Source organism: Ricinus communis, chromosome 2 (genome assembly GCF_019578655.1).
Source record: "Ricinus communis isolate WT05 ecotype wild-type chromosome 2, ASM1957865v1, whole genome shotgun sequence".
Classification (NCBI taxonomy): Eukaryota; Viridiplantae; Streptophyta; class Magnoliopsida; order Malpighiales; family Euphorbiaceae; genus Ricinus; species Ricinus communis.
In genome coordinates, this window is record NC_063257.1 from 4,644,212 (window position 1) to 4,664,802 (window position 20,591).

The window sequence follows — 20,591 nt, forward strand, 5'->3', positions numbered from 1 at the left end:
AATAAAATTTAACCGGTTAATAGCATTAAAGTGTAAATTATCATAATTAAAAAATAAAATTTTATCAGTTTTAAATATAGTTAATACTTTAAATATTTATATTTATTTTCGATTTTTAAAGAGAGGTAGCTAATAACTATATGGACGAGTGATCTTTTATTAAACTAAACTTTTTTTCCGAAAATTATTAAAATAAAACTTTTAAATCATATAGTAACTACACATTAACCTTATAATGAATTAAATTGGTTCTAAATCATTGTATTAATCTGATTAAAAAGTACATTTTGTGTCAATTTAGGCTTGATTCCAAAGTGAGGGAGCCAAAATGCATATTTGACCAATTACAAGTTGACAGGAGAAAATAAACAAACTGGTACAAGAATCAAATAAAATTTGCCACCGAAATCAAAGATTTTAGGGTTGGGGCTAGAGCAAAAGAAAATGGAGGGATGGGATCCGAACACGAAATCAACATTGACACAGATCCCACTTCTGGCGACAAAAGCAGGTCCAAGAGACGGAGCAGCATGGACACAGAGATTAAAGGAAGAGTACAAAGCTTTGATCGCATACACTCAGATGAATAAATCAAAAGACAATGACTGGTTTCGAATCTCGGCAGCCAATCCAGAAGGTACACGCTGGACAGGGAAGTGCTGGTATGTCCATAACCTTCTCAAGTATGAATTTGATCTCCAATTCGATATTCCCATTACTTATCCGTCTACTGCTCCCGAGATTGAGTTGCCTCAGCTTGATGGCAAGACCCAAAAGGTTTCTTTTTAATATTTTTCAAAATTTTGTGTTTTAAGGTTTTGCTTTTAGGGAAATTTGTTAATTTTTGTATTTTTATTTGTGGTGTTTGTAGATGTATAGAGGAGGGAAGATTTGCTTGACTATTCATTTCAAGCCGCTTTGGGCTAAAAATTGGTATGTTTATTAATTAATCTTAGTGCTTGTTGATTTAATTTTCTTTTTTCGAAGTTGTGGATTTGTCATCTATTGCAGAGTCTATAAATTTTTGTAAACTGGCAAGGAACTAATATGACCGGGGATATTGATATTGCAATGTTGTTATTATTTGGGTTTAGAAAAATTCTACTGCGTGAGCAAATAAATAAGTGGTTGTCATAGTTCATACGTCCTTTTTATGCTCTGTATTTCTGAATCACTGGTTTACCCGTAGGCTGTGTTCTTTTGCACCTTTACGCGAATACACTCTCTGGTTATTTCTAATGCAACTTAAGCAATTGCAAAGTTTTAATAAACCTGACTAATAGTAGAACAGCTTCATAGACCTTCAAAATTTCGGTGATTCAATTGACAGTTCAAGTTAGGGACTGATTAGGATGAATTTGTAGATGTCCAATGGAATGTTTTATAAGGAAATGAGGCTTCGGTTGAGGCTAAATATTCGGTTGCATGATGTTCAGAAGAACGGAAAGGGAATTAGATAGTAAGAGACTAGAAATGGAAATAGACAGTTAGAGATTATGTAGAGCAAAAAGGTGTTGGGAAGCTCACAACTAAGATTCTGAGCTGTAATTCTCATATATTTCCCACTCTCTTAAAAACACTATTTTGCTTACAGATTTCAAAGCTCTAACCGATTGGAACATTTTCGAACATCAAAAAGTATTTAAGCACAAAATCCCTGTTTGAAAACCCTAATATCTTTTAAGTGAGGAGAAGAACTTATCAACAGAAGGCAAAGAGGATCACCAAAGTGGCAACTCTGCCTTTGAAGATTACTAAAGAAAAGAAGAATCTAGAAAGATTTTTTTTTTTTTTTGCTGATTGCAGAATGTTAGGTATCCTGAATGTTAATACGAGCTTGTGACATTTTCAGCGAATTGGTTCAACATAATATAGAGTACGAGTGATTTAAATAGAATGAGCATGCTGAATTGTTAAAAGGATTTGCATTTGATAATTGGTCCATTGCTTGTGCATGCTTCTTGAAATGCTGTTTTCACTTTCCAATTTTTTTTCCCTTTCTTTTCTTCTTCCATTTCTTCTGGTTAAAATTATAAACTGATAGTATTATGATTTTGATCTTGATTGGCCAGTCCAAGGTTTGGCATCGCACATGCACTTTGTCTGGGTCTTGCTCCATGGCTAGCAGCAGAGGTTCCCATCCTTGTGGATTCTGGCATGATTAAGCACAAAGATGATGCCACCCCATCCAGTGAATCTTAGCTATATAATGTATCATACTGGCTGTAAAAGCATTGCGTAATTTAAAGCTTGGTCAAAGAGAATAAGTGTTGAGGGACAGTAGATGCAAGTTACAGGATGTTTTGTTGATGTACGATTTATATGCAAATACTACAAAATTTGAGCTGATCGGATACAACAATTTTATGCATCCACTGTCCGCATTTCAAAACTATGGATGTCAAACCAAAAGTTTGAAACTCCTTGCATCCTTCCTTGAAATGCAGAAAATCATGAGAGCTCTTATTCTTCTTTTATATGAGCACTGTGTTTGATCTGGGTTGTTATGTTGTATAAAATTTGGGTATGAAATCTTGAGCTTTTTCTTCATTTACATCCTGTTTAAATGTATTTGCTAAGATCTTGTTCATGGAGAAATATTTACTCCCAGTACAATTGGAGAAGTGTTCTCCTCTGACAAAGTTGGACATTCTTGTTTGTTCAGTTATGGTTCATTTTGAGATTTGATATATTGACTCGTCTGGTTACTCATACACGATCCAATTTCAGTCTGTCATTTTGAAGTCCAATAGCTCAGTTTCTAATACAGATTACATAGGTTAGTCTCCTTGTTGGCAACCCCAATGCTTCGCGTAATGGATTTCATATCTTGGTCTGCCTTTATCGTGGGACACCAGAGAACAATGATAACCTATGAGTGTGAAGAGCTGCCAGAAATCTTAAGCCTCTTCTGCGATACTGATGATCCAACAAAGATACACGGGGTGTTTGAAATTTTCTACCAATATGCGCTGTTACTCCTTTTGCAATTTGCCATGCTTCTCCAGATCAGGACAATCTCCAATGGTTTTGACAAATGCTGGAGAGCATCAGAGATTTTCTGGCAATGAATTCAGATTCCGGCAACCTGTGAAGGCTAAAAACCTGCCTATTCGTTCTGGCATAATCTGTGAATGTCGAAGAGTTGTTTGAAATTTTCTACCAATATGCGCTGTTACTCCTTTTGCAATTTGCCATGCTTCTCCAGATCAGGACAATCTCCAATGGTTTTGACAAATGCTGGAGAGCATCAGAGATTTTCTGGCAATGAATTCAGATTCCGGCAACCTGCGAAGGCTAAAAACCTGCCTATTCGTTCTGGCATAATCTGTGAATGTCGAAGAGTTGTAAATCCCTAGGTTTATAGATGTCGTAACAAATTGCAGTGCTTCAGGCAGAGATGCCAATTCTGCCAGTGTAGGGAGACATTACAAACCATCCAATAGATGCCAGATTTGAACAATACACAAGAGTTAGGTGCCCCGGGGCTGTGGGTTGTTGCATAGCTATTGGCAAAGAAGTAAAGCCGCCGCAGTTCTCAATGGAGAGTAATGGAAGGGAGCTGAGTCCTATGATTTCATCTGGAAAAGAGACTAAATTAGGACATTCTCCAGGGAGGTGAGGTTTGTCCATCAATGTGGCAAAGCGTTGAGCTCTTGACACCAGCCAATTAGGGACTTTAGATATTTAAACTCCGCAAAATTTGCAGGCATTGAGGTAAGCTTGGGACAAGAACCAACCTCGATGACAGGAGCAAATCCCATCTGAGATGTTGGATCACCCTTCCAAGCAGTTCCATAATCCAACAAATCAGCTATGATTTTTCTGTGATTAAAATTAAGATGCACATCAACATTTCAGATCAAAGTGATTGTGCACTCTTTGGTAATCGTAAGCTAATTGGGCAAGTATTGTCTTCCCTATTCCTCCAATCTCAAAAATTGCCATAATGCAGGTATCAGGACATGTCTTGCCGTCTGCTACCCTTTTCAAGTCCTCTCTACCATAAACTTGTGACTTGTCTAAATGAGGTCCGGTTCTCCAATGTCAGCTACCTTATAGACTACAGATTCCTTGAATTGGAAGTTAGCTATTTCCTTTGCTATTCTATCCAATCTCTCTCTAATATATTTCACTCTACATAGCCTATTAAAGTAATTTGAAGTTGATTCCAGTTAAACAGAAGTCATCCGTACCTCCCTTTTTATTTTCTTTATCTACAGTCGAATATATTAGAATTCCTTCTCCTGATTCTTTGGATCATCCGCTAAAGAAATAGTTGTTGAATTTGCTCTAGACCCTTTATCCCATGAAATGCATTAAATATCATTTGCTGAAAGGATCCATTGAATTCTCCTCGCCATTGGTCTGCAAGGATCTTGGAGTTTTCTTTCAGAAATTGAGAGCTAATTTCGTCCAACAAGTCATCAGCATCAGATGCAACAGCCAATAGCTTTGAGCTTTGGTAGCAAAAGCTTGATCTTATCATCTGTATCTTGTCTGTCCTCTCTCTCTTATTACATTTTGAACGATCTCCTTGAAATCTCGACGAGTTTGTAATTGGCCCAGGAATGGAGAAGCTAGCTTATATAAGACTGCCTGTACAAGAGCTAAAAAATGATATAATCAAAGAGTCCATGGCAAAATCCACTAAAAGAGCAATTAATAGTGAAGAATGATTGAAGATCAATGTGGAGATAATAGAAGAGTTTTTCTTTGACCAGAGAACGAAATGACCTCATCGAGAGTTAAGGGAAATTGCATCCTTCTGAATCAAACGATCCAGATCGTCAGATATATTCAAAGTCCAAGTAGGATCATGCACTAATTCAAGGTTTCTCGAAACCCAATCAGCTACAGCATTGGCTTTTCTACTCACAAAAGAGAAAGAACAAAAGGCAAAACAATTAGCCATACTCCTGATGTCCTTAACAACAGACTTGATCTCGCAAGGGACTTCCTTGTCATGGTTTAGAATGCTGTTAATAACCAATAAGGAGTCAGCTTCACAATCCACCCTATTTAGCTTGAGGAAGATTGCATGGCTGACTGCGTCCCTTAGAGCAATAACTTCTGCTACCAGTGCTGAAGAACACCTGATTTGTCGAACTCCTCCACTAAACCAGAAGAGTTTCTACACACAAATGCCACAACTGCCTTCCCCTCTCGCTGGCTAAAAGAGGCGTCGAAATTGATATTCACAACACTAATAGTTTAGCTCTCTTTATCTCAGCTCCATCATGTTGCAGCCTACCTATTTAACTCTTGGGACAATTCAGCAAGAATGTCTCACGCCCAATTGCTCGGAAAATGGTTGGAAAAACATCAATTAACAAGCAATTCTATGCAAGATGGTTGGAATCAAGATATATTCTCATCTAAGATTTGTGTTGGCAGAAATGTACTCACATGTACATTTTTTTGCGCATAAAGGATTAGGAATAATTTCTTTTTGTGTATTTTAGTTCATAATAGATTCATGACAGTCACAGCACTCGTAGAGGAATAAGACTTGAACTCTCATGAATGAGAGTGACCTTTATGTATTCAATCAAGCTACTAAAGAACAAAAGTAGTCTTTAGTCGCAAACATATTTGCACATATATTTGACTTGGCATTATGAATTACGTATATCTTAAAGCCACACTTTTCCCCCAATAACCTAACAAATCTTGTAAATATCCACTCAAAAGACTTGAAAGTGCTAGTAGCTTAATAACTTCACATAACACTATAGGCTGCGCAGGGAAGAAAAACAAGTTGATGTCAAGTCTTTCCTTATTTCTTCATAGCTTTCTCAAAAACCAATCTGATTAGAGATAGGACCAGCTGCAAGAATCTCCTCGGTGAGCTTGTTGTCTTTTCCAATCTTATAATTTGCAAACACCTCAAAATTTTTCCTGAAGAGTCCAGCCAGCTTCAATAGTGTATCATTGTAGGCTTTCTTGTCCGGCCACTGCAATTCAAAAAAGTTGCATGCATGCATTAGTAGAAAGGTCTAGAAATTTTGGCCCAAAGTTGACACAGAAACAGTGATTTGAGAAATGGAAAAGAAAGCCAGCTTACAGTGTTGACAGGGTCCAGGATTTCTGAAGGCACACCCTCAATCTCAATTGGGATTTCAAGCCCAAAAACTTCAGTCTTCCTGTAATTTGCCCTCAAGAGGTCACCTGAATGTATGGCGTCAATGATTCTCCGAGTGTATGCCAACTTCATACGTTTTCCTGATCCATAGCTGCCACCTGACCAGCCGGTATTGACTAGCCATCCTGTGGCTCCATGCTTCTGCATTTTTTCAGCCAACATAGCTGCATATTTCGTAGGATGCAGCATGATAAATGCTGCACCAAAGCAAGCTGAGAATGTTGCCTGTGGTTCCTTAATACCATCCTCTGTACCAGCCACCTGTTTAAGCAATTGGGATACCAATTAACTGCCTAAAAGTCTCTTAAAAGACTTCTACTTCATAATGTATTGAAGAAACAGCAGATTTAGTAAGTACCAGCGCAGTATAACCACTGATGAAGTGATACATAGTCTGTGCCAAGCTCAGCTTGCTCACAGGTGGGAGAACTCCGAATGCGTCACAAGCCAGAAGGATGACATTCTTTGGATGAGGACCAACACATGGTATCTTAGCATTCGGAATGTACTCTATAGGATATGCTGCCCGTGTGTTTTCTGCAACAACAAAAGAAATTTTGATGTGGTATTAGGAGTAAGTCTTAGCTATACATGAAATGTGCATTTGTTTGAGAGTCGGGTACATTGTCAAAAGTTGAGCATAGCAGCATAAAGTGGGACTTGATTTATGGGTTAATCAAAATTAATTCTTTCTGAATTGGACAGTAAAAGTTATTTAACTTAACAAAGTTGCAGATTCATTAATACCTGTGACAGATTTGTCTGAATAATCTACTTCTCGAGTATGCTCATCAAACACTACATTCTCCAGTACTGCAATGCACAAGCATTCTCATTAGCACCACCTTAACATCACTAAACAGAAACTGCTAAGTAGATACCCAAGTCATTTCATAAACAAGATTTTGGAACATAAATAAGAATCTTACCAGTTCCAAACTTGATGGAATTCCAGATATCAGGCTCTTTCTCTCTTGAAAGATCGATGCACTTAGCATAGCAACCACCTTCAATGTTTGACACACCATTCTCACTCCAGCAGTGTTCATCATCTCCGATTAAATACCTATTGTGATCAGTAGACAGAGTAGTCTTGCCAGTACCTATGAAAAACATAAACAAAATTAAGAGAATCCATCAGCAACAAGATTATAAAAATGGAATATCAAGTAAAAATCGTAAGAGGCACATATCGGTTGGCAGCTGATTGATCTCCACACTGCAGAACGATGATTCCAATGATACTATACCTGATAATCCAAAGAAGAGGGCAACATCCCCATCTTTTCCCATATTGCAGCCAGAGTGAAGGGAGAGAATTTGACGCATAGGCATGAGATAATGCATTACGCCGAATAGACCTTTCTTCATTTCCCCAGCATACTGAGTGCCAAGGATGACCATTTCTCTCCTAGCAAGATTGATGTCTATGCTAGTGGAAGAAGTCATGTAGTGGGTGTAACGATTACATGGGAACTGCCCAGCATTGTATATAGTGAAGTCCGGAGTTCCAAAGTCCTCCAGCTCTTCAGGAGTGGGTCGGATACACCTGTAACCCACCCGGTTATCGCATATACACTTAGCTATTTCATTATTTGTGGCCTCTTATATAGCTGCTTATTTTGTTTGGAGAGATATACTATTCAAAGCTGATATATAACAATCAAGTCTTCTTATAATCTATCTCTATAAAATTATGGTGCTGTGATCAGATATTTCGGACAAAAAAGATTCCTGCCAAGTACTTTGGCTTCTTCACTTACATGTTGTGCATGAACAATGAATGGTAAGCCCTGGCAGATACAATACGAACTTTAATTCGGTGCTCTGGATCCCAGTTCAGAAACTGATCATTTACGAACACCTGAAATATGGGTTTTACTGTGTCATCAATCAAACTCATTCAACATTTTAACAAAATGTTAGTCCAGACAGAAAATACAAGGCAATTACTGAGGTCTGAATTATGATTTAAATCAGTGTTTTAGTCCAACTGACTTGAAGCCCTCTTGTATAGAAAACTTGGGTTCAGTAATCCTAAGTTGTCACCACACAACAGAACCTACTGGACGAAGCACCACCGCCATAACCATTAACCATTAAGGGACCTCTCATGACCATCCTTGGACCCAATAGTTGAAGTGAACATAACCAAGGACGGATAAGGCACACCTAACAATAAAATGAATCCCACCTCAATAACTTGGATGTATGCAATACCTACAAGATTCTTTACTTCTAGAATTGCCTGCCACTACACAGGATGCGCGCTCTAGGCCATGTATTAAAAAGAGAGAAACGACAAAGGATGGGGTCCTGGGATTCTGTTAAAACGTCATAGGATTCTGAAGACCGATTGATCTTTTGAAAATTGATATAACAGTTTTCTGGAGAGGAGAGTTATCTTCAGACATGTAACACAAAATAAAACAATAAAGAAATCTATTCTTCTAACCAGTTGGGATGTGGCTCAGGTTATGACTCTTAGGGTGGCAGATTCAAACCCTCTAAAAAAAAATACCATTGTTCAAGGTTAACCATGCTTGTGGTAAGAGTGCAGATATCAAGCATCAATGTTAAACTTGGGACCCAGAATACGCAAGGGTTATGGCCACGACAATTGCAGTTGTGAGGTAGTTATAATCTCTTGTGCACAGACAAAATGGTAGATAAGGATGGGTATCTTTCTCAAGCCCACTAAGTAAATTCATCACGTCATCTTAACAGAAAAAGTCGATTTAACCAAAGTGACCCAAGTCCCATAGATGTAGGAATGGATGATAATGCACCAGGCTAAATTTGGAAGATATTTGTGATATTGGAATTTGGGGAATTTATGTGAATTTACTATCACTCGTTAAAACATGGCCTGACAAAATTATATGTCCTAAGATAGAGTTGTAACTTGTTAGCAAAGTGACCAATTTTTATTTTATTTTTATTTTTTCTGAATGAGATGTTTTTAAGGTCAAATTGGCCAAAGAGTAGGAACTAATCAAAATACATGCCTTGTCTAATGAGTTCAAGTAATCAACAGCTCGTTCCCTGTTAACCAAGAAAGTATGCTCATCCATTTCAATGTTAGGCGACCCCCTGCAAAAGAAGTTGATAATTTTTAATATAACTCATAAAGGACCTTTTTTTTTCTTTTTTCTGAGAGTATTTTAAATTCAAGTGTCGTGAATTTGCTTAATAAAATAATAAAAACAAAAAATTGAATCAGGACTTACTTTCCCCACCAAAGTTCACCTTCAGTGGTGGAGTCCCTGACGACACGCTTATCTCTTGGAGATCTGCCAGTCTTTGCCCCAGAAAGTGTAGCTAAGGCACCATTTGATGTTATAAATGAACCCTTTTCATACTTTATTGCTTGCTCATACAGCTCTACAGCACCATTCAGAAAAACATTATCAGGTTGTAGAGTTCAAGTTCAAAAGAAAAAAGAAGAAAAAAACACCCTGTTAGTCCTACAAATGTTTGGCAGCGCATATAGAATTAATTAAAATTGCTAATTACAAGTAATATTTTATAGTACAGATACATGAGAAATTAATAATTTAATATTTTGGCTTTCTAGATATTTATATAAGTGAAGATTTTGATTTTATTAAGTTAATGCTTTTCTTAAATAAATGGAGACTTTGCACTATTTATTGAGGCAGCCAAAAGGCTATATAGACAAAATTGCACTTTAAGTTTATTTATTTATTTAAATCATCCGATTTTATTTTCTGCAAATACTTTTAGATTGTTAGCTTGAATTAAGGAGCTTCACTTTTGAATCTTGGCAATATACAACCCATAAACAAATAAATTAATATGTTTGTTTCTTGATAGAAATCAGTTCTGTTTTAAGATTGTTTATATACCCAAAATAAATAAATAAAAGCTTGGGTTGGGTTGGGGGTAAACTCAAAAGTAAAAGAAATACCAGCAGGAGAGAGATTGTAGAGGACGTGGGTAAACTTGAGAGAACTATCACTAACACTGATGGCTGGGGCAAAAATAGGAGGATGCTCGACATGTGTCACCGTCTGCCCTTCCGCCTTCCTTGCTGGGTCCCCTTTCACCACCTTCGGCCCTGTTTCTCGTGTCAATGATGCCAAAGATGCACTGCACATTACGTACACAGATTAATATCATCAAATTATTTGAACTCAAAAACCAATTCTTTTGAAAGAAAAAATAAAAAAGCTTGGTGCAGTGGTCACCATGCTATTAATTTTAAATAATATTAAATGTATCAATAAATTCTGAGTTGTTAAAAGAACCGATTTCATCGGTTTAGTTACCTGATGGACTGGAGCTGCTGTTTCTGGCGTTGCTCTTCAGAGAGAGGTGAAGGAGGTGCACCCCCCTTGATGGGTGTGGTCGGCGCTGATTTTTTCCTCTGAAGAGAGTGAAGTTCATCGATTGTTTTAGCTTTCACCGTCGGACCACTGTCATCCTGACAAACATCATTCTTCTGAGTAACAATCTTGGGCAGGCCGTTGCGTCCGCTGCTGTTACTCTTAAAGCTGAACTCTCCATTCTCCGCCATCTTTTAGTTATCTCTCTTTCTCTGCAATTTGATATCAACCAAAAATAAGCAAACGTATATATCATCAACAAACAGGCTGCAAAAAGAAATATATAACAGAATTTTAAAGAAACGAGAACAAACCAACCAAAATTTGGATAAGAATGGAAGAGAAAATGTTGAAAGATTTTTGTTTTAAAAAGAAAAAGAATGAAGATAAGGACATGTACATGACACAATAAGAAAATTCTTTAAAAAGAAAACAACAAAATAAAATTGAAATTGCCTAAAAAGAAGGGGAGAAGGAAGTTTCTTAGTTGCATACAATAGTCGATAGGAAAAGCGGAAGGCTTTGCAAATGGCAGTGACAGACTGGGCGCCAATTTCTCCTATTTATATTAGAGCCACCGCAAGACTTGACCTAACCATGGTTTACTTAACCTGTTTACAACTAAAAGTTTATGGATATGGATTTTTTTATATAACAATAAATAAATAAGTTTTTAAAGAAAAAAAAAAATCTTAGAAGGTTTCTGTTTTGAAGTTTAAACTTGAAACTGCGCCAACAAAAGGTTGATTCACTTTAAAGAGGAAAGAAAAACTGATAATTTATTTGATTCAGGATATAATTTTTCCTTCTTTTTTTTTTAGCTTAATTACTTGAATTCTGACTAATTCTAAGAAATCTTTATTTTATCATTAAATTAGAATATACAAAATATGATATATACAGTTTTTTACATTTTCATCCTTATGAAAGAAAACCTTAGCCATAGAAAAAGAATTAATTACAAATAATTACGATCACTTACATAAGATTTTCATTACAAAAAAATAATTCAGTAATTAAAGAAGTGGTTCAAGAAGAAGAAGGTTTTCAATGATAGAAAACGTTTTCTTTTCCTCCCATACTTCAATTGTGCAATCCTTATTATTGAAAATATTAACCATAGTTCAAAAATTCTGAACAAGCCAAGACGTAGATTGAGTTTCTATTTAATTTTGAATAATTATGAGATAGATGTAAAAATGAGTGTTTTAATTAATTTTTAGTGAGAGAATGAGCGGAGGATATGGAGACGAAGAGACACGTTTCTCATACAAGTCAAGCTTAGAAAGTAAGGAGTTGCAAAGGATCATAGTATGGAACACACAATGTGATGTTTGATATTCTTGCATTGTTATGTGTGTCGAGGTTTTGTTGCTTTCGCCTCTCAGTGCCGTGTCCAAATGGGATCTAATCTGATCACAACTCACAAGGTTTCTGTGAAAACCTACGTCGGATTCATGATGTTTATCGCAGGAGACTCTCTCTCCATGTATGGCTGCTCATGCTTACCTTTGACATCCCTTCCGGCTACTGCTCTTTATCCCATTATATATTCTGCTAATGAATATATAATAATATATAGAGTTATAATTAGCTTCTAATATGAAATAGTATAGTACCTATAAAGTATTTATTTTTATATATGTATAACATTTTAAATATAAAATTTAAAAATATAAGTAACTTTCTTTCTTTTTTTTTCTTTACTCCCTGTATAAGTTGTTCAGAAAACAAAGAATTTAAAAATTATCATAATTTCATCATCTATATCACTATTACTATAATATGATAAATTACATACAAATAGTATAGAATGAGTTACCTTTCTTAATATTAGATAGGCGGATGAGATATTTTGTTTTTATAATAACCCTTATAGAGTTAGAATTTTAGATAGAATTAGTATTATTATGTACTTAGTTTTAGAATTTGGTGTTATTCTAAACCAATTGACGAATAGAAAATAATTTTAATTTATTTATTACAGAATAAATATTAATTAATAAGTAAATATAAAGTTGTTAAATGGCATTTTACTTTTGAGTAATTTAAAATGGTATTGTTGTCGGTTCATATGTTCGCTACTTTTACATAAACTACGTATGATATGGATTATTTGTCAAATATGAGTGTTTAAAAAGAAAATAATGTAATTGATTGAGATCTCTAAAAAAATATTTCCACATGTGAAAGTGGGAGTGTAGAATAAAAAAGATAGAAATTTCAACTTGGACCACTATAGGGGTATTCTACCCAAGAATTATGCAACTTAAACCTGTTTTTATGGAATTGCATTAAAGAAAAAAGAAAGGAAACATCAAGAGAAAAAAACCATTAAGAAGTAGAGAAATGATGCAAAGGCAAAAGGAAAGTCAAACGAAGCAGGAAAAAGGAAAAAGGAAGATAAGATTTGTGTAAGCTACTTAAGGTCTAGACATGGTTTGGAAAAATATAACAGATTTGGAGTAATAATGGTAATTAGTTGTGAGTCTTGAGAATTTTGTTAGCAAAATTTTAATTATTTACTTTATATATTCATATAACCAAAAGGTTATTTAATAACCTCATCACTATTTTCTTCTTTTGAATAAAGAAAGTTATAATGATGTTTAGTACAATGGATGTGCTTCTTCATATCTTCTCTATCATCTTACCAAAACAGATAACTTCATTCATTCTATTTTATTTTTTTTTAAATGAATACTCAATTACTTCATTTTATTCCAATCGCACAATTGTTTTTTTTTTTTTTTTACTTGTTATCATTTTATTAATAAAAAATTAATGCTATATTTGATTTAAATCTATAAAAAAAGTTCAATTCATTTAAAAAAATATAAAAATAAAATAAAATTGAAATGATAAAATTAAAAGAGATATTTTGATATTATGAAATGTATTAATTTACTAATGTAAAATTCATTTTAAAATTATACCCATTTTATTAGAATTTAATTTAATTATAACTAATTCCACACAAATTTGATTACATTTTCACTCCATTTAAAACATACAAATTTTATAAAATTTAATCAAACACTATGTAAAAGTAATTTTTTATAAGAAAAACAACTAATACAATAAAATACATAACTTATTTTATTTTTAATATATATAAATATGCATTGTAGATATATAATCTTAAATATAAATTTGGTTTCGCATCTAAATTTTTCTTTTTGGTAAAGATCAATTGCATTGAGATGCAATTATCATGATTCATTTGGAGAAAAATATGTATGTCGGCCGGTTTAAATATTATTCACATTTTATTTGCTACAGTACCATCCATAAAAAAGAAATAAAAGTTATAATTAAAGTAGAAAATTAATTAAATGGGTCCATCATTAAATTAATGCAAATTTAAGAAATTGATACAAATAGTAAATGCTTGATTAGACAAATACAGTGAAACTGATTAATACTTTCGAAACAACCGCGAAACTTATCAGAAAAAACAGTAATTTTGTGTTGAAAAATTATACAGAGAAATCTTAATTATTTATGCAAAAGTAGTTGTCTAACTTTTAAATATAAAGTCAATTCCACAAAAAACAAAAGGCATATTTCCTTCTTGTCACTGAATCGTAATCACTTAATTTAACAATAAAATTATCTAATGGTAAAATAGTATCGGTAAATTATAAAAAAATTATCAATATATTATGGTGATATATGTATCACTAAAAATAGTATCAGTAATTAAATAAAAATTTATAATTTATAAGTAAATTATTAAAAATTTAGTCGATTATTAAAAAATATTTTTTATTAATAATTTTGTTTGATAAATTGACAAATCTTCGAGGTGAAAGAATTTGATAGGTACTAATTGTAGCTATACGAACCCATGCATTATGAGGAAAAGTATCTATCTTCTTGTCTATATTACAACCCAAAGAAAAATACTGTATGATATGCCAAAAGAAATTATAAGAAAAGCCAAACAAAAGAAAGAAACTTTATAAATCCAGTATAAGCAATTAAGATATATCTTTTCTTTTGAATCAAGATATTAAAAGGGATAAACATAATAAAACTAATAACAACTATAAAAATACTTGATTTGATAACAAAAAAACATTAGTACAGATTTTATAGCAAATTTAAAAAATTACAAAAGACCCTACATTTTTGGAAAAAAAAAATTATAAAAATTTAAGGAATGATTTTGTCAGTGGAGCATCAAAAATATTTGATTTGAATATACCAAAATTTTAATATAGTTTTAAAATAATTACTAATTAAATTATAAATTTTATATTTCGGCGTTCTTGGGATGATCTCATAGTTCTTGAGGTAGAGACGATGAGATCGGTCCATGAATTTTCTTCTTTTTTGTTGTATTTCGCTAAAAAGTTAAAAGAGAGACAGTACATCATATTGTTCACAAGTATTAACTTGATACTTTTTTAATATATTTAATTTATTTTTAAAAATATTTTTTAATAATAATTTTTAAAATTTTATAATAAAAATGTGACGCGATTTGATACTATCATAAAAATTAGTAAATTAATAAAAAATTATTACATTTAAATATAAAATATATAAAAGAACGCACATATATCAAATTTTTAATGGTCATATTAATAAATTTAACATAAATTATTTTTATTGATTTATGTTTATTATTCTTTTAATAAGTACATCATCTATTTTATTGTAAAATTTCAAAAATCATGATTGAAAAATATTTTTAAGAATAAATCAAATATAAAATTATTAAAAAATATAAAATACATAATTTAATTTATAATTAGGCTTATTGCAAAAACAACAGTGAATTTTAATTTAATATTTGTTCATTTTATCATGAAATAGGTCGTTGACTGTTTAAAGATATTTTATATATTTAACATCTTTATGACACTTTAGGGAGGATTAAACAAGAAAAATATGGTCTTATCATAATAACGTGCAAAAGGAAACAATTAATTAAATAAAAAATTAAAGTCAAATAATGAATTAAAAAAGTAGGATGGGGGCAGATATGAAAGAGAAGAGATAGAGGCCACCGTCAATTGCCGTACAATCAGTCTAACACCTTATGTGGTCAAATCGTAAAGGGCAGATCCCCATTTGACGTGTACAGCTTTTAATTAATAAAAATTATTTTGATAACCCAGCATTTAAGCTCAATCTTTTTTTCTATATTAACGTGGTTTACTCATAAAATAGTCTCATCCTATTATTAGATTAAAACACAAATTAATTAAGATCAATTGAAAATTAATTTACTCTTTAATGATAAATCAATCGGTATTATCAATACGAATGACTTCTTTTTAATTCCTAACCATAAAATAATCTCAGTGCCATCGTCATTGAAAAATTAAAAGAAAAAGAAAAACTCATAAGCAGCGTACTCTAGGTGCTTGATATTTTTCCAAAGTGAACAGAACTGAACCAGAGTCATATTTGATAGCTCCGACTCAGTTGAATTAATGTATTTGCAAGAAGAGGAAAAATGTGATGAGATATACTTTTAACTTTAGGACAGCAACGCCTCTTTTCAGGATGTTTTAGTTGATCAGCAAACCTGCCTATGACTCAGCGGTCAAAATTGGTTTTCTTACAATGAAATTATCTGTGTTTCCTCGTTGTAAAAGAAAATGCTATTTATATCTCAAATTAATATTTTTTTTCTTTTTTAATGGTAAATATAATTAGAAAGTTAGTTTTATAAAATGAGAAATAAACCTCCACATTTATTAAGAATGGTGACCTCAGCTTCCGACTTGGCTACTGTACTAAAATCTAATAAATTTTTATATTTATTTATATTGTTATAAAATAATACTATTATTGAATTTTCAAAGAATAATACTCAGATTCAAAACCAACCCCCAACTAAATCATTAATTAATTGACAATTTGAGTTGTTAAAATAAGGATTTAGAGAGTCATTAGCAGATAGATGGAAGATTTTTCGGTTTAATTATTCCCCATTATACTAAAGTAAAACCATGTTAGCGCCACTTAATTGGTAAACTTATTGAAGTTTCTAAATGATGACCACTTAGAGTCCAATAAACAGTTACAGAATTGCAATATGGATATAGAGGGGTGCAAAATCATCATTGGAGACGATAACATTTTAATATAAAATTAAATATATATATATATATATATAGAATGTATAAACCACTGAAGAAGAACTCTACAGCTAAAACGACGGCTGATTTTTTTCGAGAATATCATTATCAGTTTTGAATTGAATACAACAAACATTAGTTTTTGTTTCTAACAAAGGCAGCGCAGTTTCAGTAAAGTTATTGAAGAAATTTGCTGGCGGTGGCGGACCTTATATATCAAAGATTAGCCATCCACGTTGGATCCACACATATTACACGTACAGATGTTGCCTCTTTCCTTTCCTTAATCTCTGGCAGCCTACTCAGCTTGTTCTTTCTCTAATTCAACTGTATTGCACTAATCTAATTCATTTAATATCAATAAAATTTATTATAAATGTCACTTTGTTTAATTTATGCTAGATTCAACGTATTGAAAATAGTACAATAAAAATAGTCATTCTCTTACATTCAATATAAAAAGAAAAATTCAATTAACATGAAAGAGTTGACTCAAATCTATTATTTTTCATAGCACACAATTGAACTAAATCTTAATTTTTTTTATTTGATAATAATATATAATATTATTTAAAAAATAGATTAAAATTTAAAGAGAGAAAAAGATAAACAAATAAATAAAGGAATGAGAGAGGAAATTTAAAACAAAAATAATTATGCGTGATAAAAATAATAATAATCCCGTAAATGTAGAAATTCATTTGAAAATATATGAATTTGGTAGAATTTTAGATTAATAAAAAGGAATTTTAAGAATTTTTATAATTAGGACGCAGAAATAAATGTATAAAAATAGTTTACACCAAACGTGATACCTACCTCTACTGGTGAGATCTATAAACACTGCCACTGCCACTGCCACACATCCATGGTAGGACATATCTGGTGGCGGCCTTGGCCACAAAGCGATGTGTCATAACTATTAACCATAACCTTTTAAACTAGGTGGCATCTTTTCTTTTTTCCTTTACTTTTTATTCCTTACATCTGCTTACTTTTGGGTATTCCTTCAAGAATCAATAGGAAAGTAAGATACATATATGCTAAAACTACTAGGGAGGAGGAAAAAGGAAGATTTAGAGATATGGTTAAAAGGAATGGAAGATGGCAGTGGTGGGTGCAGTTGGGCATTTGGGTGGAAGGGAAAGGGAATTTATGGTGGAGATTAGATTTAGAGTTGTAAGTATGAGTTGACTTTGATGTGTCAGAACTTGAGAAAATGAATGGAACTGAGTTGGCTTTCGGTCAGGGACTACTTTCCCGTTACTGTAGTCTGTAGATGGTGACTAATAGGCTAATGGTGGTGGTGGGAGCAGTTTCAACTTCACATAGCAGCGGAAAAAAAGAAGAAAGAAAGAAGAAGAAGAAGAAGAAGAAGAAATTCTTGATGGAGCTTGAGAATATCATATAGCATCCACAGGTTTCAAATTAAGATTTCTTTTCTATTTTTTGTAAGATTTCAAATAAAATGTATCGAATTTGATAATCATACCATAAAATAAAACATGCATTTTTGAAGGCAAATATGAAGAAGTAGTTTTGTTATGTTTTTTATTTTATGAAGGGAAACAAAATTGGGTATTATTTTCTCGTAAAACCATTAAGCGCTATAGAATCTTGTCATCAAATTTGAAAAATCAGAAATTGCATGGCCGATCACGAAAAGCCCAATAAATTTATTCGTCATGGGCCAAATAAACAAAGATCACGGGCTTAATAATGTGCATGGCTCGTCATATTTAGGTCACGCGGGCAAACATGAAAACTCTTTTCAGGATCCGATGGACATTCGCTTCTATCACATTGTTCATATCTTCTTATTTGTTTTATTCACTTCCACTCTATTGTTGATCATATCTAATTTATACTTGGGAAATGTTTGGTCGGAGGTTTAAAAAATAATATTAACATTTAATTTGTTTCTATTAAGAGGCTTCTTAGGTTAAAAGAAGGTTGATAGTAAAATAGAAAACAGTTATTATTATTATTATTATTATTACTATTATTATTATTGATTGTTAAATAATCATTTTTTATTTATCTTTGAAGAAAAATTTATATAATATATTTAATTACTAATTTATATATATATAATATTAATATATTAATTTTTGAGACTTATAATTTTTTTGGACATATATACTTAATTTTTGACACAGAGTTTTTGTTTTGAATGTATTTTTATTTTTGACACATCAAAATTCAAGCTAATATATAATTTTATAGTTATTCTATTAATTTATTGATAAAAAAGTTACATTCTTAATTAAATACTAACTCTAATTCTAAAAGATAAGATATTTATTATATTTTAATATTATATTAACTAATAAATACTTTTTTAATTATGTAATATACTAATTCTATTCTAAAAAATAACATATTAATTATATTTTAATATTATATTAACTAATAAATTAGTTTTCTAATTGGATAATAGTTTCAATTCTATAAAATAACATTCAAAATTATATTTTTAATATTATATTTAATAATAAATTAATTTTTTAATTATATAATAAATTTTTAATCATAAGAAATTATAATATCAATTATATTGATAATATTAATTCAAATGGCAAGGCCTTTCCTATCAAGACCGTCTTTTTTTTTCGGCATTCATTCATCTCAAAAGAAAGAGCTCACCCACACCCACACCCTCCGACTTCCCATATCCTATCGCATACCACGATGTCAGGGTTACAATTGCTGTAAGGGAAAGGCAGTATAGACCCACCCACTTTCAGATAGATTAGTGAGTGAGAATCCAATGCCCCAAAAATCTAAGGATCTGGGCGGGGTGTTAAAGCGTGCTATAAGAGGTATCTAACCCGCTAGAAGGTATCTAAGAGAAGCACCATCCCCGTACCATTAACAAAGAGTTGATTCGAAACTAGGCTCAGGAAAAGGTTTTGATTTTGATGACAATCCTGACCGGTCTATAAAATGATTATCAGTCACTTTCTTTTTAGTGTAGAAAGATTCCCTTCTTCCATTTGGGTAACTTTAATGAATTACGTTAGTTTGTCTATAATATAAAAAGTCCAAGCCAAGCCCATTCGCGAGTGAGATTCAATCTCCCTCTACTCGAATGTGAAAGGTACACATTAGGTTCCCTTTTTCAGCGAGAAAGATCAGGGCTGAGCCTATTGGGCTGGCAATTACCTTAAAAGTTCGGATCCTAAGATCTTTCCTCTCCAAAAGATACTATAATTAAATCATAAATATTTTTATATTATTATACTGATAAAATTTCAAAGCTTTAAGAAAATTAAAAATAATATTTAAAAATTAATTTGCTATTATTTTTAAAATATTATTATTAATATTAAATATTAAATTTTTTATTAAATTGTATCTATCAAATTAATTTTATAATCAGAATAATAATAACGGTCGTGCAATGTATGAATAAATAACTAGTATATACTAATTCTTGAGACTTAAAATTCTTTTGACATGTATATTTAATTTTTGACATATAAATTTTTTATTTTGATATGTGTACTTACTTTTGACACATGAGATTTAAGTTTATGTGTAATTTTATAGTTTTTTCAGTTAATTTATTGATTCATAAGTTACATTCCTAATTAAATATTCACTCTAATCCTAAAAGATAGCACATCAATTATATTATAATAGTATATTAATTATTAAATAGTTTTTTAATCAAATAATAAAACTAATTTTATTCTAAAAATAACATATTAATTATATTTTAATATAATATTAATTAATAAATTATTTTTATAATTTGATAATAATTCCAATCTAAAAAAAACATCTTAGATTATATTTTTAATATTATATTTAGTAATAAGTTAGTTTTTGAATTATATAATAAATTTTTAATTCTAAAAATAGCGATGTCAGTTATATTGATATGTTAATTAATATTAAAATCAATTAATAAATAATTTTTATATTATTATATTAATAAAATTTTAAAAATTTTAAAAAACTAAGGACAATTAGAAATAGTTAGTTTGCTATTAT

General features: G+C 31.7%; 2 protein-coding genes and 1 long non-coding RNA gene across 3 annotated transcripts; 1 reads left to right on the plus strand and 2 right to left on the minus strand.

Moving 5' to 3' along the window:
• Positions 1–364: 364 nt before the first annotated feature.
• On the plus strand, positions 365–2,550 carry LOC8288068 (ubiquitin-fold modifier-conjugating enzyme 1). The gene is made up of 3 exons (XM_002509953.4): positions 365–777; positions 872–933; positions 2,073–2,550. Exons 1-3 carry the CDS (start codon positions 445–447, stop codon positions 2,200–2,202), a joined length of 525 nt encoding a protein of 174 aa, XP_002509999.1. The 5' UTR covers positions 365–444; the 3' UTR covers positions 2,203–2,550.
• A 2,958-nt stretch (positions 2,551–5,508) lies between these two features.
• Positions 5,509–11,145, minus strand: LOC8288066 (phosphoenolpyruvate carboxykinase (ATP) 1). Its single transcript, XM_002509951.4, has 12 exons — positions 10,990–11,145; positions 10,438–10,706; positions 10,077–10,258; positions 9,376–9,529; positions 9,154–9,238; positions 7,909–8,009; positions 7,396–7,694; positions 7,075–7,248; positions 6,893–6,958; positions 6,504–6,682; positions 6,068–6,406; positions 5,509–5,957 (listed from the first exon to the last, which is right to left on the minus strand). Exons 2-12 carry the CDS (start codon positions 10,683–10,685, stop codon positions 5,799–5,801), a joined length of 1,986 nt encoding a protein of 661 aa, XP_002509997.2. The 5' UTR covers positions 10,686–10,706; positions 10,990–11,145; the 3' UTR covers positions 5,509–5,798.
• A 5,511-nt stretch (positions 11,146–16,656) lies between these two features.
• LOC125369142 lies at positions 16,657–18,019 on the minus strand. The gene is made up of 2 exons (XR_007214701.1): positions 17,412–18,019; positions 16,657–16,919 (listed from the first exon to the last, which is right to left on the minus strand). It is a non-coding gene; the product is annotated as an uncharacterized LOC125369142 (long non-coding RNA).
• Positions 18,020–20,591: the final 2,572 nt, after the last annotated feature.